The 24,531-nt window shown below is 45.3% G+C and overlaps 1 protein-coding gene across 1 annotated transcript; it reads left to right on the top strand.

The window, feature by feature from the left end:
- The first annotated feature begins 946 nt into the window (after positions 1–946).
- On the top strand, positions 947–17,517 carry EEF1AKNMT (eEF1A lysine and N-terminal methyltransferase). The gene is made up of 8 exons (XM_023207164.2): positions 947–1,539; positions 3,154–3,913; positions 5,322–5,521; positions 7,486–7,681; positions 10,222–10,386; positions 11,801–12,019; positions 14,194–14,325; positions 16,283–17,517. Exons 1-8 carry the CDS (start codon positions 1,387–1,389, stop codon positions 16,555–16,557), a joined length of 2,100 nt encoding a protein of 699 aa, XP_023062932.1. The 5' UTR covers positions 947–1,386; the 3' UTR covers positions 16,558–17,517.
- Positions 17,518–24,531: the final 7,014 nt, after the last annotated feature.

Raw genomic sequence — 24,531 nt, forward strand, 5'->3', positions numbered from 1 at the left:
CTCACACTAGTCATCCCAGCACTTTGGTAGGCTGAGGCGAGATGATCACTTGAGTTTGAGACCAGCCTGGACAACATGACGAAACCCCATTTCTACCAAAAAAAAAAAAAAAAAAAAAAAATTAGCCACGTGTAGTGGCGTGCACCTGTATTCCCAGCTACTTGGGAGGCTGAGGTGGGAGGATCCCCTGACTCCTGGGAGGTGGAGACTGCAGTAAGCCATGACTGCACCACTGCACTCCAGTCTGGGCGAGAGTGAGACCCTGTCTGAAAAAAAAGTGCCCTTCGCAGAAGCTTCCTCAGGGTATTAGCATGAGCATGTGAAAGTACAGTATGTTTATCAAACAATAAAATAAGCAGTTACAGGTAACCTCAGAATAACAAGGAGGCCAATTATCAAAATGAAAGGCTAGAGTTTTGCATGCCGTGCTTTGAGGGGAGAAGGAAGAAGGAGGGGAGGCACCTCTGAATGCCTAGTTGTTACTTTTTCCTCCTGAATTTTCACGTTATTACACTTTTGATAGCAGAATCCTGTATTTTGGTGCAGAGGTGGCAAAATAAGGCGGGGGCTGGTGGTGCGCAGAAGCTGACAAGGTTAGAATGTGCAGCGTTTTTACGACGGACTGGCTTTACTCATTTCCTGCCTAACTTCTCTCCGATCTGCATAGGTTTTTCTTTTCATCTTCCTCTAGTAGTACGCTCTCGTCTGCCGCGCTCCGCCCCTGTGTGGCCCACGATCGCAGTCAGTCGATTAAGCCGGCTCCAAGACGAAGCGGACGCCGAGCCCGGGAAGGAAGCGCGCTCTCCGCCCCGCCTAGAGGGAAGGCCCAGCCCCAGCGCAGCAGCTCTCACTCGGCACCCGGACGTGACCTAGTTCTCACAGAGGCCCGGCCTCTTCCGCCACAACTGCGGCCCGCGGTCCCGCCCCGTCCCGTGAATGGTCGGCCGGCCTCACGTCTAAAAAGCGTTTAGGTGCCTGCGACCGAGCCTCCGCAGAAAGGCGAGCACGCCTCAGCCAATGAGGTGATAGAAATGCAAAGCAGCGACCAACGACTAGCTGGGATGGGCTGGGCCGCCTGACGAATCACGAGGCCTCGCACCCGGATATGGTTGCTGGGCTCGGAAATCTAGCTCGGGAAAACCGTGAGGTACTCTTCACGTGGGGCAAGGACAGCAGGCGCGGAGGAGGGGGCGAGCGTGTGTGAGATTCAGTGGCCCGTGCGTTTGTCGTGTAAGGGTCATCCAGGGGGAACAAATCAATGTGGCTGTTTTTCCGTGGAAAGAATTGCCACTGCAGTGTCCCGGAACCTGCGTGTGGTGGGCAAGCTCCTCAGGTACCTCACAGGGAGTAGGGGAGTCTTGAAAACGCAGCTCCGGCGGTAGGAACATGAACCTCTTACCTAAAAGTTCCAAGGAGTTTGGCTCCGTTGACTACTGGGAGAAGTTCTTCCAGCAGCGAGGAAAGAAAGCCTTCGAGTGGTATGGAACCTACCTGGAACTGTGCGGGGTGCTACACAAATACATCAAGCCCAGGGAAAAGGTGAGGAGCGCGGCCTGTCAGCCCTTCGTACGTGCTCCGGAAGGTGGGAACTAGTAACAGGAGTCTTGCACTTGGTGGACAGTGACAGGCGGGAGGACCCTAGCTGGAGGCATATTTCAGTATTTCCTGAATTGTTCCTGCTAAAAGACAAACTAAAATACTCTTTCAGCCTGGGCGTGGTGGCTCACGCCTGTAATCCCAACACTTTGGGAGAGCGAGGTGGGAGGATCGCTTGAACCCAGGAGTTAGAGACCAGCCGGGGGAACATAATGAGACCTCGTCTCTACAAAAACTAAAAAAAAAATAGCTGGGTGTGGTGGCGCGCATCTGTAGTTCCAGCTACTCGGGAGGCTTAGGCGGGAGGATCGCTTGAGCCCAGGAGGTTGAGGCTGCATTTAGCCATGATCACTCCACTGCACTCCAACCTGGGTGACAGAGTGAGACGCTGTCTCAAAAAAAAATTTTTTTTAAAAGGTTTTCAGGTACTAAACCTCCCACCCCAGCTCATTCTTGGATTAATAACCCTACTTGAAGAGTGACTTTCAATCTTCTGTCACTGTGCATTCCTGTGCAACCTGCAGCAGGTGTGACTTTGTGTATGAATTTGTTTTTCAAATAGTTGTTCAGTGCTCCCCGAGTTTCAGGCACTGTGCCCCGTCCTTAAGCTATAAGAGCATTAAGACATAAACCCGGCCCATGTTCCAGAAGTGAAACGTGATAAGTACAATAATGGGTTTGGTAATAGGTGAGATTGTACTGGAGGTTGGGAAGGAGGAAAGTTAGAAAGCTAACATTTGTGGGTAAGCTTTATGTGCCAGGCCTTTTTTGGGTGCCGTGTATATGCATGTGCAGTCTTTGAATTCTCATCATAAACTCAGGTGAGTGGCCCTGCATGCATTTTACAGATGAGGAAACTGAGGCCCTGAGAGCCACCTTTTTTTTTTTTTTTTGCCCAAGATCATGCCCAACTGGTCATGTGGGGATTTAAACTCAGGCCTGTCTGGCTCCAAAGCATATGCGTATCTCTTTGTACCATGCTTTTCCAGAGATGGCAATATCAGAATTTCTAAGTTTGAATGGGAGATTGCTCCCTGGAGAGCGAGACAACAATCTGAATTTTAAGTTTGGCTTCAGAAAATAGCTGAATATCATGAGATGGAATCTGTGATGGAAGTAAGATTCGAATCCTCACTAAGTGTACTTTATTGTCTAATGTAGCCAAAGGCATGAGTAGATTGAGGAAATAGGGTTATTCCCGGCCTAAGATTTCAACTATAACTCTATATTTGGATTCTCTGACTTCCTATTAATTCCCGAGTAATAAGTGCATGTTTTGGAGAAAAGAACAATTATGATTAATTTGTTTCTGCAATGCAAAGCCCATTCTTATATAACTTGTATTGTAGCTGAATGTGGTTTTCACTAGCGAGTATATATGTGGTGTTTCAAGATAGAGTCTAGAATCAACTCTACAATGTTGCTCTTTCCCTGGTAGTAGCATCTCCACCTTCTGCAAATGTGCCTCAGCGGAGGTGAGACTTGATTCCTTGAAGTACCTGAAGCACAGTCCTTTGCTTTGATTACCTCCCTCTTGTCTGCGAATTTTTTCTCCAGGTGCTGGTGATTGGGTGTGGCAACTCAGAACTGAGTGAGCAACTGTATGATGTGGGCTATCGGGATATAGTGAACATCGACATCAGTGAGGTTGTCATCAAGCAAATGAAGGAATGCAATGCCACCCGACGGCCCCAGATGAGCTTCTTGAAGATGGACATGACGCAGATGGAGTTTCCTGATGCCTCGTTCCAGGTGGTGTTGGACAAGGGCACCCTGGATGCTGTCCTGACAGATGAGGAAGAGAAGACCCTGCAACAGGTGGACAGGATGCTGGCTGAGGTTGGCCGTGTCCTGCAGGTGGGCGGTCGCTATCTCTGCATCTCCCTGGCTCAGGCTCACATCCTGAAGAAAGCAGTGGGCCACTTCTCCCGGGAGGGGTGGATGGTGAGGGTGCACCAAGTGGCCAACAGCCAGGACCAGGTGTTGGAAGCAGAGCCTCAGTTCTCCTTGCCTGTCTTTGCCTTCATCATGACCAAGTTCAGGCCAGTCCCTGGCTCTGCCCTTCAGATCTTTGAGCTGTGTGCTCAGGAGCAGGGCAAGCCTGTGCGGCTGGAGAGTGCGGAGCGGCTGGCCGAGGCGGTGCGGGAGCGGCAGCAGTATGCCTGGCTGTGCAGCCAGCTGCGCCGCAAGGCCAAGCTGGGGAGTGTGTCTCTGGACTTGTGCGATGGGGACACGGGGGAGCCACGCTACACCCTCCACGTGGTGGACAGCCCCACTGTGAAACCATCGCGGGACAATCATTTTGCGATTTTCATCAGTGAGTTGGGATTGCTCCCTCTCTTCCCTGGAGGGGCTGGCTTACAGGGGCTGGGACTTGGGCTTGGGCTGGGGCTGGGGCTGGGGCTGAGGCTGGGCTGGGGCTTTGGTGGGATCCTTGACTCTTTTTAACTTGCAGGGGTTTGTACTTCCAGAGGATTAGACTACCCAAGGCATGATGAAAGGAGAGTAATAGCTCTCTAGCAACCTACTGCGAGTTGAGACCTATTCCTTCTCATTTGTCATTGCAAAGGCTTGATGCATGTGAGAATGGGGTTGGTAGGGAAGAGAGAGAATAGAGATACATTTAGGAGGTCACATATGACGTAGAGATGCTAGTTACTTTGTAGCATGGAGTAATGGAAGTAATGCCGGACTAGCAAGTCCAAGACATAGGTTCTAGTCCCAGCTGTAGCCTGTGAGCTGCAGGACCTGGGGAAGTTGCTGTGCTTGTCTGCAAAATTTAGAGAGGCAGCATAGGATAGCAGCTAAAAAAGTGAGTTCTGGAACCAGACTGTTTGGGTTTCAGTTTTGGCTCAGTCATTTCCTGATGGTATGACATTAGACAGGTTACTTTTCTTTCTCTGCCTTGGTTTTCTCACCTATAAAGTGGGAGTGTAAGTCTGGTATAGTTGTGAGAAGTATAAAAGCTCTTAGAAATGGTACCTGGCCTTGGAAGTGCTGTGTAAATATTAACCCTTATTATTGAAAGCAGTAAGTGATACCAGATTTACCTTAAGAAGGATAAAAAAGATAGTAAGAGGAAATGCTTTCAAAAGTAGAACATTCTAGACAAGTGCAAAGTGTTTATGGTCTTGGTGTTATGGTAATTTGTTTCCTGGTGACTGAACCAGTTTTTCAAGTATTCTATAATTCTATCTGTCCATGTGTGGAAATAAATAGTGCAGTGAATACAAGTGTGGGTAGAGTCTGGGGCTAGACTGCCTGGGTTTGAGTCCCAGCTTCACCATTTACTTATTGTGTGAAGTTGGGCAAATAGTGTAACTTCTGTTTCTCAATTTCCTCATTTGTAAAAATAGGGATAATACTACTACCTGCAGCTTGGGCTGTTGGAGGATTCCATTAATATATATTTGTCAGCAGCTTGGAGTCATGCCTGGCATGACTTATTTGTGTTGGCATTATTGCTGTTTTTCTTGTGGTAGGTGCCTGCCTCCTTCACCTACAGACACGCCCACACTTCTTCTCCACCCTTGGTCCTGCGTCTTGTCTGATGGGCTGCTTTGCCCTAGGTGTTGTGAACTGGAGAGTCGTTAGCTCCTCAGTGGGTCACAGTTGGGGAAGATGCTGGTCTTGGACAGGGACTGGCTCCCTTCCATTTGGGCCATATTGTTTGTGGGCTTGAACACTCTTTCCAGGACTCCCTGTAACCAAGTTCTTTTTTCTAGTCCCCCAGGGCCGGGAGACTGAGTGGCTCTTTGGCATGGATGAGGGCCGGAAACAGCTGGCGGCCAGTGCTGGCTTCAGGAGACTGATTACAGTGGCCCTTCACCGAGGTCAGCAGTATGAAAGCATGGACCACATCCAAACTGAGCTGTCGGCTAGAGTCATGGAGCTGGCCCCAGCTGGGATGCCCGCCCAGCAGCAGGTAACACAGCTTTCGTACAGCTTTCATGGGTCTCTGAGGTCATGTTAGCAGCCAGGGAGGCAAAGGAAGCCTTGGCAGGAGCTAGGACTAGAGTCTGTGACTCTCATCTAATCCTGGATGGGTATCAGCAGCTAAGGGTTACATGGCAGGGAAACACTGTCCTTTGCCCCAGGCAATGAGAGGAAAGCGAGTACAGTAGGGTCTGTGTCTGGGGGAGCCTCTCAGACTCGATAGACATGGCAGGACGGAAATGCTCTACACATTGCGGGCTCCAGTTCTTCTTAATTTGAGTTGCTCTGACTGTGGGTTTCTTCTTCCACACTTTTTGAACTGGATTTTCTTGGTCATTTTGCTTCTTAGAACTATCATTAGCTGAGGGTATAAATGGGAAAGGGCCAAAACAGCTCAGCACAGTTATCCAGGTATTCACGTTGCTGGTCAGGTGTTTTACTGGGAAGGAAACTGAAGGTTTTTGCCTAAATGGTGATACGGTATTATCAGTTAACACCAACTGTGCCATCCTGGTCACCATGGGTAATGAACAAGTGATTTTACTGCAAGAACCTTATGTTGAGGAGTTGATCCTTTTTTTTTCTTTTTTGAGATAGGGTCTTGCTCTGTTGCCCAGGCTGGACTGGAGTTCAGTGGTGTGATCACGGCTCACTGCAGCCTCAGCCTCAACCTACTGGGTTCAGACCATCCTCCCACCTCAGCCTCTGGTAGTAACTGGGACTATAGGTGCAAACCACCATACCTGGCTAGTTTTTTTACTTTTTTTTTTTAGAGATAGGGTCTCCCTGTGTTGCCCAAGCTTTGATCCTTCTTGATAGGTGGGAAAGCAAAGGTATCTAGAGGCTTGGTGCAAATAGTAACAGATCTGAAAAAAAGAACCTAGGCTTCTGGGCTCCTGGCCTGTGGTTCTGTCCACTAGGCTGACTTGTGTTTGTAGAAGAATGTGTGTTTGATTCTTCCTGGCCAACTTGGGGTTGGTGACCCCTATTTCAGGGAAGCCCAGATCCTCTGGGGAGCTTCATTTGTGACATCTCACCAGTGCCTGAGTCTGCAGGGTCAGGAGATACTGGTGATTATTAAAGAGTCTTATAGGTCTTTTTTTTTTTTGAGACGGAGTCTCGCTGTGTCGCCCAGGCTAGAGTGCAGTGGCCGGATCTCAGCTCACTGCAAGCTCCGCCTCCTGGGTTTACGCTATTCTCCTGCCTCATCCTCCCGAGTAGCTGGGACTACAGGCGCCCGCCACCACACCTGGCTAGTTTTTTGTATTTTTTAGTAGAGACGGGGTTTCACCAGGTTAGCCAGGATGGTCTCAATCTCCTGACCTCATGATCCGCCTGTCTCGGCCTCCCAAAGTGCTGGGATTACAGGCTTGAGCCACCGCGCCCGGCTATAGGTCTTTAAAAAAAGAAATAGATATAAAGATAGGGGGAAGGAGTGGGAAAGTTTAGGGGGAAAGTATATTTTTCTCCTAAGGTTTAGAAAAATGGGGGAAAAATAGATGAGAATAATTAGGGGAAAGGAAAATTTCTCTAGATTTGGAGTGGTTGTTTCCCCTATGGATTTTGTTACCTTTATTCTTGTGTAGATTCCTTCTCATAATCACAGCCTGTTCCTGAGGGTTCCCTCTAGCTTTTGTTATCCTGGACTATTGAGAGTTCTTTTAGGGTTTACTGATGAGAAACCCCTAAAAGAACTTGGGGAGAATCAATTGCATCTCACTAGTTGTTTGGAAGATATTTAGGTGTTCAGTTGATTTTCAAAAGATGAATTAAACCTCTCAGATCGGTTCAAAGGCTCCAGAAAAGTGCTTTCATAGAATGGCAAATCTTTGGAGTAGTTGTTGTTTAGAACCATGGTATAGGGGTATATACACACAAAGGGGAAGGGGTTATAATTTCTCTTATTTCTTAAATGAACTACTGTTTTGACCACATCTCTGGTTGTACCTTCAGGTACCCTTTCTGTCTGTGGGTGGGGACATTGGGGTCCGGACCGTTCAGCACCAAGACTGCAGTGCCTTGAGCGGTAACTATGTCATCGAGGACGTGCAAGGGGATGACAAGCGATACTTCCGGCGACTGATTTTCCTTAGCAACAGGAATGTGGTGCAGTCAGAAGCCAGGTTGCTGAAGGATGTGTCTTACAAAGGTGAGGTGTCATAGGCGCGGTGGTGGGACCCAGGTGGCCGTGGCATGGACTACATTTCCTGGGAGCTTGGCTGAGATGTAGAATGGACCTGGGTATCTGTGAATTGTTAACCATCTGTACTCTTAGGGTATGAGCAGCGATAAGCAGAGTACATTCTGTTCTTGAGCAGAGTCTGGCTCTGAAGTGATAAGGGGTGTGGGTAGTGAAACCAAATACATGTGATAATCGCCTTAATATCTTCAGTTTAAAGGCATCTATTTTGCAGGTGCTCCATGTACATCTGTGTATTGTTTCAGTAGGCTTCTGTGAGGTGAGCCAGAACCATGGAAGTTGCAGGTGAGCCCTGCCCTCCATCGTGTGACTCACCTGTTTCAGAGGGTTTTGGAGTTGGTGGGTGACTTAGAGGCCATCTAGTATAGCAGTGTTCAGTAGAACCGTCTGTGATGAAGGAGATGTTTAGTGCGTGAGTTTCTAATGTGATCGTGACTAACCTTATGTAGTGCTGAGCGTTTGGAATGTGGCTACTGTAACTGAGGAACTGAATTTTTATTTTCTTTAATTCTAATTAATTTACATTTACATTTCAACAGACACAGGGGGCTAGTGGCTAGTATTGGACAGTGTAGATCTAAACCATCTCTTCTAGGATCCCTTTAAGTGGTCTCCCAGCTGTCACTCAGAAACTCCCCCTGATGGGGAATCAATAGTTTGTTTTTACCTGTGTTTCTCACAGGCTGTGTTAGTTTGTGTTTTAAAGGTGATACTTGCTCATTGAAATCACTTCAGAAGTCAAATGTAAAGAGTGAAAAGTGAACGCCCCTCACCTCTCCATCTCCAGTGCATTTTCCCTGTCTGAGGCACAGAGATTCAGGGATGGTAGCTGAAATGGCTCTCCTGATTCTCAGTTGTTCCCTTTGCGGGACTTGCCTGCCCTCATAGCAAGGCCATCTGGGAGGAGGGTGGAGACAGAGAATTCAGACGCTTGAGGTCGTGGACTTGCTCTGAACTAGGATCAAGTTACCCAGCAAAATGGTTTTTTTCTTTAGGGGTTTTCCCTGGCCAAGAGCACCCAAGATTGTTGGGTTTCTGCCCTATTGTTTGGTCACTCTGGCTACCGGTTGGTCCAGTTTCATCTCACTAAAATCTCAGTAAAATTGCTTAAAAGGACATTTTGCCCCTTTCAGTTTGGGTTTCAGGTTTTTTCACCGTTGTCATGTTCCTTGACTTCTTGGTAGCACTTTGTTCTCATGGAAAGAATGTTCCCTCTCATGGGAGTATTGGTGAGCAAGAAGGAGAGCATATTAAAAAGTGATTTAATATCTCTGAAAAGCACCCCGACCACACTCATCAATACCTTTTGCTGCTGGGGAATGCAGCTGATCCCTATGAAGACACAGCCGTCTGTTTAGTATGATACCCTGGAGCGGTGAAGGGATTGGGGAGAGGGAAAGTGGAGTGGCTTTTTCGGATTTATTTCTTTTTGAATACTTGTGATTTTCTTCTTCAGCAGAGGTTGGTAGTGCTACCTGTGTGGCATAGCAGAAAGATGACAGGTGATGGAGACAGGCAGTCCGATGTTCAACTCCTGTCTCTACCATCTGCTGATTCCCTATTTACTTAACACTTCAGTGGCTCAGTGTGTTCATGTGCCAAGAATTGGAATGATAAGGTTGTTAGAAGAGCAAAAAGAAGAAGAGTTACGGTATAGTAATTGGCACATAGGAGGTGATTAGTAACTTTACCTTTCTTTAAGAGACTTTATAAGTAATCTTTTCTCCTGTTAGTGGCCTTATATTTCTCAGAGGGGAGGTACCAGGGCTCCTTAGTTGAGTTTTCCCAGGTTTTTGAGTGTGCATTTGCCATTTCCTTTTCCAGCTTCCTTGCATCCATTGTATATGTTAAATGTTTAACAACTGTTTCTTTGTGGGGCAGGGTGGGAGGGGCACGTCCTGATTTATAGTGTTTATCAGTTCTCTAGTATAAACACCACCACTGTGTGTGTTTGTTTTACGTTGCTTATAAAGGAATACCCGAGACTGGGTAGTTTATAAAGAAAAAAAGTTTATTTTGGCTTATGGTTCTGCACACTGTACAAGAAGCATGGTACCAACATCTGCTTCTGCTGAGGCTTCAGGAAGCTTACAATCATCACAGAAGGTGAAGGGAGAGCAGGCACATCACATAGCAAGAGAGGGAGCAAGAGAGCTGCCAGGCTTTTTTCAACAACAGCTCTAGAGTGAGAACTTACTCCATACCATGGGGAAGGCACCCAGCCATTCATGAGGGATCTGCCCTTATGACCAGCATGGTGGCTCCGACATTGGGGATCACATTTCAACATGAGATTTGTAGGGGACAAACGTCCAAATGATTTCACTATGGCCAGTTTCAGGCTATCAACATGATGTCAACCAGTTTGCAAAATTTTAACGATTAGGTCTTTTGAGTCTATTCAAGCCATCTGGAGTATACTGCTGCTGGTAACCCTTACTTCCTGAGGACTAGTGTACTAAGCATAGAACTTCATATCTCTTGTTTAGCCCAGAAGAAGCGGAAAAAGGACAGGAAGAAGCAGCGGCCTGCTGATGTGGAGGACCTCCCTGCAGCCCCGGGGCAGTCCATTGATAAGAGTTACCTGTGTTGTGAACACCACAAAGCCATGATCGCTGGCCTTGCCCTGCTGAGAAACCCAGAGCTACTCCTAGGTGAGAGAGATGATGTGACTGCCTTCCACAGAAGGGAGCATAAAGATTACAGACCTAAACTCAATTGGTGTCACCTGCATTGTAGTTGAAGAACAGCGATTATAAGCTGACAATGTATCTTTCTTCATCTGAACCATGTTAAAAGTTAATGAGCATTCTAATTAACTGTTGCCCCAAACTCAACCTGTTATATTGAAATTGTATTGAAATATGTTAGGGTCTAAATGGCATTTTTTCTGTTCATTTCTTTTTAAAATTAAGGTATATCGTGTATTCAGTGAGATATGTAAAAATACACAGAGTTTAATGGTTCAGCTTTTCTATAATGCATTATTTGAACATAAGATGCAATTGTATCTTGAAGTTCTACTTTCTAAAAAGATTCATATTACAGTTAATGCAGTCATAGCCTTATTACTAATAGCAGGTTTGGATCTGACTGCATTAGTAAAAATGTTCATGTTTCTGTCTGTGATTATAACCGTTTTCACCTGAAATCCCTGAATGTGCCTTCTTGGAACACCTTGTACTTTTGTCCTATCGTAGTGTTGATATGTGTCACTAGAATCTCAGTTTCTTAGATTTAGTTCTCAGGGTCTATCTCCTTTGGGTGACTTGTTTTTCTTGTTGTCTTCCTTTGATCCCCCTGTGGTGGCTGTGCTCTGTGCTTAGGAGCAGGAGTTGGGCCTTTGTTTTCCTGTGATGTGAGGAACTTGAATGGCTTACCCTTACTTGGTGAGGGTGTCTGAGAAAACAGTGTGGCCTTTTGAATCAGGGGCAAGGGGCATTGCACTTCTGTTGCCTTTTAATCATGAGCAAGATTGCTTGGTCACTCTTCCTCCCTTTCCTAGAGAGGGTCTAATAACTCTTATAGTGAGGAATCTTCTCTTTTTTGAGACAGAGATTCACTCTTGCCCAGGCTGGAGTGCAGTGGTATGATCACAGCTCACTGCAGCCTTGACCTTCTCAGGCTCCCACCTCAGCTTACCATGTAGCTGGTACCACCGGTGTGAGTCACCATGCCCAGCTGATTTTTCTACTTTCTATAGACAGGATTTCACCATGTTGCCCAGGCTGGTCTCGAACTCCTGAGCTCAAGTAATCTGCCCACCTCGACCTCCCAAAGTGCTGGGATTACAGGTGTGAGCCACTGCCCCAGCCACTTTGAGATCTTTAAGAGACAATAATAATAACACACTAGTTCACCTTCTGAATCTAGTCATCACGAATCCAGGATTGAGTTATCAGATGTCGAATTGACTGTTAGATTTCTGGAATGAGACAGGGAGACCTCTAAATCTTGTATCCCCTGAGTGGAGACAGTGAGCTGACCTACACTTTTGCCTTCCCTGAGGCTGGTACAGAATTTTGCAGTGAACAGGTGGCAATGTGATGCTCTATTCTTTTCTTACAGAGATCCCACTGGCATTGTTGGTGGTAGGCCTGGGCGGAGGCAGCCTCCCCCTCTTTGTCCACGATCATTTCCCAAAGTCCTGCATCGATGCTGTGGAGATCGACCCCTCCATGTTGGAAGTGGCCACCCAGTGGTTTGGCTTCTCCCAGAGTGACCGAATGAAGGTCCACATTGCAGACGGCCTGGACTATATCGCCAGCCTGGCAGGAGGAGGAGAAGGTACTGCTCTTGGAGCATTTGAAGAGGTGTTGAAGGATGATTGGTCTGACATTGTCAGGCCCGTAAGGGCCTCTACAGTTTATCTCTAAGAGAGTGGCATGAGTTCATTCCAGTCCTTAGTCTGTTCATTTGTTGATATACTTACTCACTAGAATACCAGCTATATGCTTAGCACTGTGTCAGGTATCAATGTATAGCAATAAGTAAAACAGGCCATTCCTGCCCTTATGGTGCTAACAGACCAGTGGGCTTTTTTCTGACCTGTAACCTTGTCATTTCCTCACCATCTTAAGAAACCTGAAGTCTAACTGGCAAAGAAACAGAAGAAAAGGTGGAATGTCTGTTGGGAGGTGTTTCTTGTAAATATTTCAACTGGAGGTAAAGCCAGAAATAGAGCAAAACAGTATTCATGTAAGATCAGTGGTTTACAACCTCAGGGTCCGACATTTGGTAATGTATGGAGACAATTTTTGGTTGTCACAGATCAGGGGGTGAGGGATGTTGCTACTGACATCTAACTGGTAGAGATCTAGGATGCTAGTAAACATTTTACAATGTGCAGGACAGGCACTGATGATAGAATTATCTGGCCCAGAATTTCCATGGTGCTGAGGTGGAGAAACCTTGATGCAGATGCTACTCTATGGGAATTCCGATAGGCCTTCTGCAACTAGAATTAAGGTTCCATTTGTTCTAGTAATTTGCATCCCAGATTTAGGACAAAAACCATAAGCATAATAATTTTCTGCAAAATACTAGGGACAGTAACTCTGCTTATTATACAAATAGGCTGCTGGTGACTTTAGTACTTTCTGGAGCTTAAGTCCTTCGGGGAGAAGGCAGTTAGGTTGGTTCAGTTCTGCTGGGGAGCTCAGGACACCCTTCCTGGTATGCTTATTCCATAACAGATACTCTGGTCTCATTGGATTAGAATATTTTCCAGTAAGAGTGTGGCAAACTAGGATGCCTGGGACAAGTATTGAACAGATGCTATCTTAATTTTAATTGCAAGCTGAATTCAATTATAACAGTTTCACAGGTTCCCTCTCTGAGGCTAGGGTTAGTTTAGGTGCCCAAGCCCAGATAGCTAATACGGTGAAGTATTTACAACAGTGCCGTGCACATGGTAAGTACTTAATCCACGATGTTACTGCTGTTGTTATCTATAGATTAAATTTCAATGGCTCTGCCTGTCTTCTGTAACACTAAAATGTTTCATATTACTGGAGGGCTCAAGGCTGCAAATGCAGGCTATTGTTTTCCTCGGACTTTGATGAGCCAACATGTTCTCTTTGTAAGAAACCAAAATCAGATCTGTGCTATGAACAATGATAAGCATGCAGCAGTCCTAATTAAATACTTATTAATTATTGAATAATTACTACCACAGTCTCAAAATTTTCTAAAAACATGTCAGTGGCATTGCAGACCTACCCCTTATAAAACAATTTAACATTATAGTAAGGAGCAGATCCAATTCTTCATCAGTTCTTTCTCACCCATTTAGCAAAATCATTTCTTTCTTGAGTCAGCTCTTGTTTATGGAACTATAAAGATAACACTAACTGAAATTTCAGAACATTTTCTCCTATGAGGTAAAATACGCTGTTTTCAGAGTTAAAAGTTACCATTTACTGGGTCAGCCTTTAAAGGCTTAGTCAGCTGCTTTGTCTAGATCAGTGGTCCTCAACTCTGACTATATTTAGAATTACCTGGAAAGCTCAAGAAAAATACCAGAGGCTTCCCATCTCTCCTCCCATCTGCCCCCTACCACCCCAGGATGTTTTATTCTGTTGGTCACGAGTGTAGTCCGCGTTAGAAGCTTCCCAAGGTGATTGTAATGTTCTGCCACAGTCAAAAGCCACTGGTGTTGATAGCCTCTTAACCAAGAAATACTCATGCTAAAGTGGACCCCATTAATGTTTTTGCCTTTGGAAGGTGCTTTTAAATGTGGAAGAATGTTCCATCTTTACTATGGTACACTCTGAACCCTGATGACAAGGACTGCCCTGGGCCATGATGTCAGTGCCCTTATAGGCAAACCACATCCTCCGTGTCATCCTTCTGACTTAGTCACCATGCCCACCACTGGTAAAGAGGAGGTATAGTGTAGGAATGTAAATGGTATTATTTTATCCAGCAAAGACAAGGACTTGTTTCCTTCTTTTTCCCAGCACGGCCTTGCTACGATGTCATAATGTTTGATGTTGACAGTAAGGACCCAACACTGGGAATGAGTTGTCCACCCCCAGCATTTGTGGAGCAATCTTTTCTACAGAACGTTAAAAGCATCTTGACTCCTGAAGGTATGGAGAACAAAAGGTTGGAGAGGGAGGAGGGAAGGGACCATTAAAAAAAAAATTTATCTTTTTAATGAAAAATGCACAGAAGTACGAGCTTGATCAGCTTTTCCAAATTGAATACGCCCATTTACTAGCACCAGACACAGAGAATTTCCAGCTTGCCAGAAGTCTATCTCTCATCCCCTTTCAGTAACTTGTCCTCACAAGAGTAATCACTATCTTAACATCTGTCCTCCCAGCTTAATTTTGCCTGTTCTTATTCTTTATATAAATGGAATCATATGGAATGTTGGAATGTTCTTTTTTTTTTTTTTTTTTTTTTTGAGACAGGGTTTCGCTTTGTTTCCCAGGCTGGAGTGCAGTGGCATGATCATGGCTCACTGTATCCTCAAACTCCTGGTCTCAAGGAATCCTCCCACCTCAGTCATCTGAGTAGCTGGGACTACAGGTGGATGCCACCAGGCCTGGCTAATTTTTTTATTTTTATTTTTTGTAGAGACAGGATCTCACTATGTTGTCGAGGCTGGTCTCAAACTCCTAGCCTCAAGCGATCCTCCTACCTTGGTTTCCCAAAGTGCTGGGATTACAGGCATGAGCCACTGCACTTGGCTGAATGTATTCTTTCAGTGCCCATTTTCTTTCACTCAACATGATGTTTGTGAGACTCATTCACAGTGTTGTGTTTACATGACTTATTTTTATTGCTGTGTTGTATCATGTGACTTAACACAATTCATTTATCCATTCTGCTGTTGGTATTTGGTTTGTTTCCTGTGTGGGTCTATTATAAGTAGTGCTACCATTAGCATGTTAGTATATGCCTTTTGATGAATTATGTTTTCACATCTCTTGGGTATATACACAGGGTTGTAATTGCTGGATCGTAGGTTATGGGTATGTTTGGCTTTTGTAGATGCTACCACACAGTTGTACAAAGTGGTTGTAGCAGTTCACACTCCCACTAGCATGGTGATGCTAGTTACTACATGATGCTTCCTACACGTGCTGTACTAGGCAGTGTGTTATGTAATCTTCATAGCAGTCCATTGTTTGAATGAGGAAACTAAGGTTGAAGACTTGCCAAGGTGACGCAAGGTAATAGTTGGGGCTCCAACCCAGTGCCTTGTCACCTCAAAACTGGAGCCTTTAATCCCTATGTTAACAGCCCTCTAGGTGTTTTTGATTTGGTGTAAGGCACTGTGGTAACTGACTTGATTTGGAATCTTAATTGTCAGAAGTCACGGTAACATTGGCCCTCTCACTGGTTAATAAATACTCTATGGTATGTATGTCAAGAATGTAATATCCCTGTGGAGTTGGTAAATTTTACTTTGTAGGGAATCACTTCCTATGAATTGATTGAGACAAAGTCTCATTTTGTCACCCAGGCTGGATTTTGGCTCACTGCAACCTCTGTCTCCCGGGTTCAAGAGATTCTCCTGCCTCAGCCCCCCTAGCAGCTCCTGCCTCAGCCTCCCTAGCAGCTGGGATTACAAGGATCCACCACCATGCCCAGCTAATTTTTATATTTTTAGTAGAGCCGAGGTTTCACCGTTTTGGCCAGGCTGGTCTCAAACTCATGACTTTGAGTGATCTGCCTGCCTCAGCCTCCCAAAGTGATATGATCATAGACATGAGCCACCGTGCCTGGCTGGGAATCACTTCTTTCTCAAAGCAATTCTTTGGGAAACTGAGGCGTGGAGAATGGTAAGATAATGTGTGAGTAGCACAGAAGAGCAAGAAATAAAGTTGAAGTTTGTTTATGGCTCACATGCTCCCCATGCTTTTCTCCATCTGCCTTTCTATGCTGTGTATTCTCTGCAAACTCACCACCATCATAAGTGCGTTTTAGTCCACCAGTCTCCCTGGGACAGGAATTGGTATTTTCCTCAAAGCCGATCCTTATCTTTGATATGTCTCCTGATGTGAGGTCATTCTGACTTTTCTTCCTACCCTATAGGTGTTTTTATTCTCAACCTCGTGTGCCGAGACTTGGGGCTAAAGGACTCAGTGCTGGCTGGGCTCAAGGCAGTGTTTCCCCTCCTATATGTCCGGCGAATTGAGGGTGAAGTGAATGAGATCCTGTTCTGTCAGCTGCACCCTGAGCAAAAACTTACCACACCAGAGCTCCTAGAAACAGCCCAGGCTTTGGAGCAGACCCTGAGGAAGCCTGGGAGGGGTTGGGATGACACGTATGTCTTGTCAGATATGCTCAAGACGGTGAAGATTGTATGATTGCTTAGGCCAAGCAGCCCACCTGCCTAGACTGACCTTGGACTCCCAACCTGCCAGAGATTGAAGAAATACAACGCACAGTACTTTTTAAGCTTCATATTATTCTTGGTTTCACACTCAGCTACATGTGACCTCCAGCTTGGTGAGGTTGCCTGAAGATTAGGGAAAATAAAAATGTCCTTCCCATCTTGTCCTCTTTAGTACCACTTGGGTTGGTTCATCTTTGCTTCCCACACCATGTCCTTGTGTAGAATTCCCTGCTGAAGCCCCTAGCACACACTGCATGCCTTAACAAGTATGTGCAAGCCCATCAGGATTCAAGACAGCCAAATTTTATTGCATCTCTACTTACACTGGTTTGCTTTTGATTTATTCCTCTATTAGTTCTGTAGGAGTGATCTCAAGTGAGATAGCAGAGCAAGATGCCAAAAGACTATAAACAGAGTAAGGTTTCTATAGATGTGAGACAGATCTGAGAGAGCATTTACTCTGTCTCCCTGTGGATGAAACTGCTGCTGAAATGGTTCCAATTTTTAGGAATCTGCTAACCCACTTCATTATTTGACAGCTTTCCTTGATGACCCAAACGTCGCAGCCTAAGCCATTTGTGTTTTGCTCAGTGGAGGGAGTGTATGGACCCGGCCCCATGGCTTTGCATGTCAGAGACCTGGCAGACTAAAGTCTCTGGTGTTTGTTTACTCACATTCGTTGAGTGACAGCTATGTGCCAGACTCTGCGTAAAGAGTGGTGGCAGAAGTGAAAATGTTTAAGAATGACCAAAAACATTACTAATGAAAGTTAATGTGTTCCAGGCATTCTTCTAAGTGGTTTACATGCACTGTCTCATTTAATCTGAGATAAAGGATAGTGAAGCCCAAACTATACCTAAACCCAAATCTCACTTGGCTGGAAACATCAGTCTTAACCATTTATTGAGAACCATTAAACCAATGATTCCAAGACTGGCTTGAATTTTGTCTTTCGTAATTATACCAAGGTTGATTTAATGAGCAGTGCCGTGGAAAATAGGCATTGTCACCATCACCACCTGGCTCATCTTTCCACAGGCCCTTTAAAAATGGACCCCGACTTTTCAGGTGAAGCATACAGATGCTCTTCAGCCTACGATGGGGTTATACCCTGATAAATCTATCATAAATAGAAAATGCATTTAATACCCTGATAACCTGTTGTAAACTTGAAAAGTTAAAAGTCAGAGACTATCTGTATTTCAGTGAGGTTGTCATCCTTAGAAAATAGTGTCAGTCCATTAAGGAGAGGAGGGAGTGCAGAGAAGCATTTTTAGATCTTATCCATTAGAAATACTTGGTGCTCTTTCTTTAGGCTGGAGTCTTCCCCTGGAACCCCGTAATGGGAAGATTATCCCTCATGTCAGGTCTGTGTACCCCAGAGGACCTTCCTTGGCAAGTCCTTTCTTTTTTCTTCTTTTTTTTTGAGACAGGGTCTCTCTGTCACCCAGGCTGGAGTGCATTGGCGCCATCACGGCTCACTGCAGCCTTGACCTTTTGGGCTCAGATGATCCTCCCAACTCTCAGCCTCCCAGGTAGCTGGGACTACAGCATGTACCACCACACCTGGCTCATTTTTTTGTAGAGACACAGTTTCGCCATGCTGCCCAGGCTGGTCTCTGACTCCTGGGTTGAAGCCATCCACCTGCCTTGGCCTCCCAAAGTGTTGAGATTACAGGCATGAGCCACTGCGCCTGGCCACTCTTATTTTTTTTTTTTTTTTTTTTAAATCTCTGAGTTCGTGCAGTATCAGGATGGGTTATAGAGGCTCAGGGTCTGAGTCAGAGGAGCTTGTCTGCCTGTCCTTGGTCAGATCACCCTCATGCTGTGCAGAGTTTGGAGCAGCACATTTGGGTGGCACGGCCAAGCTCTGGGCATTATCAGAATGGTAAGGTCTCAGTTACATCTTAGGGGGAATGGTCCACAGAGTTAGGCACGGATTTACATGTCGCTTCCCACATTCGGAGGTGGGAAGAGGCACTCATGGGTGATGATTATCAAGACTTAAGTATAAAAGAAGAAGGAAATTGGTTATGTGCTGAAGGCTTGAGAAAGACCAAGGGACAGGAGTCAGTTTTCGGCTTAATTTCCTACAAAGGAAATTTGTACCAATGGAGACCAGCATGTTCACCAGAACACTTGGTGGCTGCAGCCTGCTTACTGAAACCCTAGTCTGACTCCCCTGTGGAGCTTGCTGGATTATGAGGAAAGTTGTGTGTGTACAGACAGCCATTGGCCTGAATCCCATCTTTTCCACTGGAGAGCTTTTCGCTTTTGCACTAATGACAGGCAAATGGTTCCTTATGGGAATTTTGCCTAACTTTAGGGATGAGAACTCTAGAGGAGAGGGGAGGGTTGGAAGCTTCAATGCCTACCAGACCAAGCAAGTAACAAATATGTGGAGCGAGTGAACCAGGTATAAAACAAAAAGGCTAGGATGAGATCTGTGGCAAACCAGAGAATAAATGTCTCCTCTAAAGGCAGTGGCTGTCCCAGCTGAGTTGTCTTGCAGGAGCACTGTCTTAGCATAGCTAGGTCTTTAAGAGAAGCCAGAAATCTCGTGTGTGTGTGTGTGTGTGTGTGTGGACATTAAAATGTTGGCCAATCAGTATACATCTTCAAGCTATAATCTATTTTGCATAGAGACAGATTATAGGGGAGACAGCCTACAAAATGCCTGAGAATCTGGCATGCACCCAGGTTCTGAGTACAAAACAAGGAGCAAGCTGATAGCAATGAGTTACAAAAGTCTGGAAAAGTCTTATCTATGATCTCAATTTTCTTTAATGGCTACAGCTGAGTGGGGATGGTCCCATCATCCTTGGGAGAGTGTACAATTTAGCTTCCCAGGACTATCAGAGAACTGAATGAGAATAAATCACATGACAGTTTGCGCCTCCGCCCCCCCCCCCCCCATCCTAAACAAGTTCTGTGACAATGTAAAATTGGTAAGGCTGCCTATTGCCCTTCTCTGCCTTTTTGCCCTTGTTCCCCACCAATTTTTCAGTGGTGTGCCTCCAGTCTTCTGTCGTGGCTGCCTGCTAACTGGGCCTCTTCTCTAAGTCTGTCTTCTTATGGGTTGGGTAGACCAGTAGTTACTCTTTGTTTTTTTTTTTTTTTTTGAGACAGGGTCTCACTCTGTTGCCCAGACTGGAGTGAAGTGGCATGATTTTGGCTTACTGCCACCTCTGCCTCCCAGGCTCAAGCAGCCCTCTCGCCTCAGCCTCCTGAGTAGCTGGGACTACAGGCGCACACCACCATGCCCAGCTCATTTTTGTATTTTTGGTGGAGACAGGGTTTCACCATGTTGTCCAGGCTGGTCTCGAACTCCTGGGGTCAAGCAATCCGCCTGCCTTGGCCTCCCAAAGTGCTAGGATTACAGATGTGAGCCACGGTGCCTGGCACAACCAGCAGTTATTCTCAGCTGCACATTGGAGTCATCCGATATGGTAAGCAAAATAATGTTCTCCCAAAGATGTCCATGTCCTAATCCTTGCAAACCTAGGAATGTTACATTACATGACACGACAAAGGGAAATTAATGTAGCGGATGGATTTGGTGTTGCTAATGAGTTGTCTTCAAAATAGGGAGATTATTTTGAGTAATCAAATACAGATACTTGGTGGACTCCACATAATCTCAAGAGTTAAAATGTGGAAGAGGGAGGCAGAAGAGTCAGTGTCAGAGTGAAGCAATGTGAGGAAGACTCACCAGTCATTGCTAGCTTTGAAGACCATAGGCCACTAGCTAAGGAACGTGGGCAGCCTCTAGAAGCTGGAGAAGGTAAGAAAACTAGCGCTTCCCTAGAGCTTCCGGCAGGGAGTGCAACTCTACCAATACTTGAGTGTAGCTCAGTGAGACCCATTTTGGGCTTCTGATACGGAACTATAAGATAATGAATTTGTGTTGTTTTAAGCCCCTACATTTGTAGTAACTTTACAGCACACCTAGAAATGGAATTTACCTGGGAAGCTTTAAAAAATGCCTAGGCCTGGCCCCCACCCCCACAGACTGATTTAATTGGCCTGGTGTGCAGCCTGTGTATCAGAATTTTAAAAAAGCTTTGCAGGTGATGGATGCTGTTTTGCAGCCAAAATTGAGGACCCCTGGGGTAGAGGTTCTGTGGATGGATATGTTACAAGGTAAGGAGGAAGGAATTGCTAGTCTCATTAATGACTGCTGGCTTAGCTCTGAAATGCAAACATCAGCAGTCACTTGGTAATTGGAACATACTCCCCTCCCACCTTCACACTAGCCCACACCTTATAGCTCTTTGCCCTTTGAGTGGATGGCAGTAGTGTGAGGAGTCAACTTGTTGCATTGGGCGATTTCCTCCATGGGGCACAGCACCCTCACTCCCTGCTATAATTGGGCCCTGAGTGTACCTCCTAAGGACTGCTTAATAAAGCTCAAAGTCTAGCAAACCATAAGTCATGCAGTTTCCCTCTTGTGGCTTGTCTTGCCATTTGGTTCCTGCAGATTTGTTAACAGCTAAATGGTCGATCATAAAAAGAATCATTAAGTTGGATTTTTCTTTTTTTTATATCCAATTGGCATGTTTTTGGAGAGGTTGTTCTGTGCCAGACACTGTGCTTGTGCTAATAAAAAGAAAGCTTCTGCTCACCAACTAGCTGGGGAGAAAAAATTACACAGCATGTGGATGAGTTCAGCAACCACCTGTGCATAAAGTGTAAGGGCAGCATACAAGATGGTCAGATGTTTGGTAAGAGTCTTCTTAGATCCTCTCGCTGACAAAAAAATTCAGACAAAAAAATTCAGCCTCAATAAAAACTGCCCCCTTAAAGTGACAGAGAAGGCTGGGCTCATGGTTTTGTTTTTCCATCCCGGGTCTCACTTGGTTCCTGTGCTTCCCACTAGATGGCACTAGAAATCACATTTAAGTGCTTGGGTGCTGTAAAAAATTCTTCTTGGGAACATGGCACTTCCAGGGGCTCTTTCACTTGAGCCATATTTCCTGTGTCTTTCTCTGGTCAGTAAAGACAGACTTCTACTTTACCTATTGTTCTCTTGCTTCACCTGGTAGCCTATGCCCTCTGCTCTTCCACTGTCACCTGTTTTCCTTGCCATGCACATGGAGACAGCACCATTTTCTCCAACAGTGGAAGCCCGTATAAGGCAGAGATCCTTTTACCCTTACACCCCTGATTTTAGAAGTAATGGCAGGAAATACAGCAATGGAATAATGCTAGTAAGACGTGAAGGTAGCGGCATATAAGAAGAAAATGTAACAACATACATCTGGGCCTGAGCTGGCATGTCTTCAAGTTTTCTGCCAAGATAGAAGTCATTTTTATCATAGTAGTGAATTGGTAGATAAATGCTGATAGAAGTAAAATTTGATTGAAATAATGGATTTTTTTTTTTTTTTTTTTGGAAACCTACCTGTAGTGGATTGAATAGCGGCTCTAAAAAAAAAAATATCCAAGCGTTAAACCCCAGAACCTATAAATGTGAGCTTATTTGGAAAAAGGGCCTTTGCCGATGTAATTAAGAATCTCAAGCTGAGATTATGTTGGATTGGCGTGGACCTTAAATCCAATGATAAGGACTTAGAATGGAAGGGGAGACGAGACACGGGAGACACGGGAGAAGGACATATGAAGACAGAGGTAGACTGGGGAGACATCCCTGCAAGCCAAAGAATGACAAGGATTGCTAGCAGCTACCAGAAGCTAGGAAAGAGGCAAGGAATGATTCTCCCTCAGAGCCTCCAGAGGGACCCACCTGCTGACACTTTGCAGACTTCTGGCCTTTACAGTTGTGAGAGAATAAATGTCAATTGGCTTAAGCCATCAAGTTTGTGGTAATTTGTTTCAGCAGCCTTGGGGAATGAATATATAGCCTAAAAGGGCTTTGTGCCACCCCACAGAACCATTAATGCTAGTCTCATTAATGACTGCTGGTTTAGCTCTGAATGCAAACATCAGCAGTCACTTGGTAATTGGAATATATTCCCCTCCCATCTTCACACAAGCCCACACCTTAGGTCCTTGTCCTTTGAGTGAATGGCAGTGGTGTGAGTGAATGGCCTCCCAAAGTGCATGGGCTCTGGGCCACATGCTACCCCAGATGTGTTTAGCCATCACCAGACATTTTAAATAAAATCGATAGATTAGAAAATCATTTTATACAAAATCTTTAAAATTTCTGGATTCTTTTGAGAATTTAGAAGTTCCTGTGATGACAGGCCCATGTTCATGCTTGGCTGGAACTGGCAAGCATGTGTGCCTTGTGGATGGGTGGTGTTTGCCATAGTCCTCACTGCTTTCTGTGTCTTTCCTGCATTTATGTTACTTGCCTGGTCCTGCAGGCATTTTAGTTTGTAGCTCCTACAAATGTGGCAGGATAGGTAGGCTGGGAGACACAATCCCTTCTTTAGAATATGGGGAAAGGAGTCCCTGGTTTTGTAGTCAGTAGTTCTGGGTGTTTTTTTGTTATATAGCAGCACAGCTTAGAAGGTGGTTTCAAAATCTGGTTGCACAACAAAACCATCTGGGGTCCATTTCCTATGTACTGATTCTGGACCATATCCCAGACCTACTATGTCAGAATCTTGGGCGGGGGGGTGTGTGGGTTGGGGTGGGGTGGGGGTGATGGAGTAGGACAGTGGTAGAGCCAAGGAATCTGCATTTATAAAACTCTTCAAGCAATTCTGATAATAAACAGGCCTAGAAATAGCTGCCATAGGATATTATTTTTCAGCACTGGAAAGGGAGGCAGTTTGGGTTTTCTATTTCACTGGAGATCTTTGAGGCATGTTGTTTTAAAAAAAAGTCAAGATGGCAGAAGTGGAGCAGAAAAAGCAGCCAAGCAGAAGAAGCAGACCTTCTGCAAGTTCACCTCCTGTGGCCTGCACCCCGACCCGCTGCTGGACTTGTCATGCGAGCAGCGAATGAAGCTGCACTGTGGCCTATAGCAGAAGCAGCACTCGCTGCTAAAGGGTCTGTGCAAGGTCAAGAAGTGGGCACCGCCTATGCAGAAGCCAGAGGTGGTGAACGCGCACCTGCAGGACATGATCATCCTGCCGAGATGGGAGACAAGATGGTGGATAGCATGCTGGGTGTCTACAACGGCAAAGCCTTCAACCAAGTGGAGGGCAAGCCCGAGAGGATTGGCCATCACCTCGATCACCTACAAGCTTGTGAAGCATTGCCCAGCCAGGCATCAGAACCACCCACTCTTCCCGCTTCACCACCCTCAAGGAGTCTGCTCAGCCAATAAAGGCACACACATTTCTTAAATAAATAAATAAATAACAAAATGTCTTTTCTCACGGAAATTTGAATGATTGCAATATTTTGTGGAGCTAAGGGTTTGAATTAGTCAGATTCGTTCTATTTATGAAACCAAGAAACTTGGTTTCTAGCTACAAACCAAGAGTGGCAAAACAAGATTGGTTATTTAATGAAGGCATAAAACAAACACCTAATCAATATAGTGATATCTTTTATTTATCTAGGCAAGATGGTACAATACTCTGCAGGACCCCTTCAGCACATCAACAAGTCCTATAGCCTCTCTTCTCTGTTTATTCTCATAAAAGCTAGAAATAGTTATTTCAGAGTTGTAGATTAAATCTCAGCTGAACCAGTACTATGCCTACAAGATGGTACTGTACTCTGCAGGGCCTCTTCAGCAGGTCAACAAGTCCTATAGCCCACCCGGGTTCTGTTGAGATTTAATCTATAATGCTGAAAAAAAGGCTTGGATCTCTACCAGTCTTCTGAGGATGCTAATAGACTACCCAGGAAGGAAGAAGGAAATTGTGAGGGTATTTAAAGAAAGTTGTTAGGGGAAATGAAGTTGCTGTTATTTTGGTCGAGGAAGGTTACAATACTACAAAGCACTGCATACAGATTCAACTCGTAAGGACTTTATTAAATGATTCTTTTATTCAATAAACATTTATTGGAGTGCCTACTA

Source organism: Piliocolobus tephrosceles, chromosome 1 (genome assembly GCF_002776525.5).
Source record: "Piliocolobus tephrosceles isolate RC106 chromosome 1, ASM277652v3, whole genome shotgun sequence".
Classification (NCBI taxonomy): Eukaryota; Metazoa; Chordata; class Mammalia; order Primates; family Cercopithecidae; genus Piliocolobus; species Piliocolobus tephrosceles.

What these genes read in the sequence shown, in the direction of transcription:
- EEF1AKNMT (XM_023207164.2), top strand. Translation starts at nt 1,387, where the DNA reads ATGAACCTCTTACCTAAAAGTTCCAAGGAGTTTGGCTCCGTTGACTAC. An exon ending in ACATCAAGCCCAGGGAAAAG is followed by an intron (nt 1,540 to 3,153) that starts GTGAGGAGCGCG and finishes TTTTTTCTCCAG; the next exon opens with GTGCTGGTGATTGGGTGTGG. An exon ending in CCTGGCAGGAGGAGGAGAAG is followed by an intron (nt 12,020 to 14,193) that starts GTACTGCTCTTG and finishes TCTTTTTCCCAG; the next exon opens with CACGGCCTTGCTACGATGTC.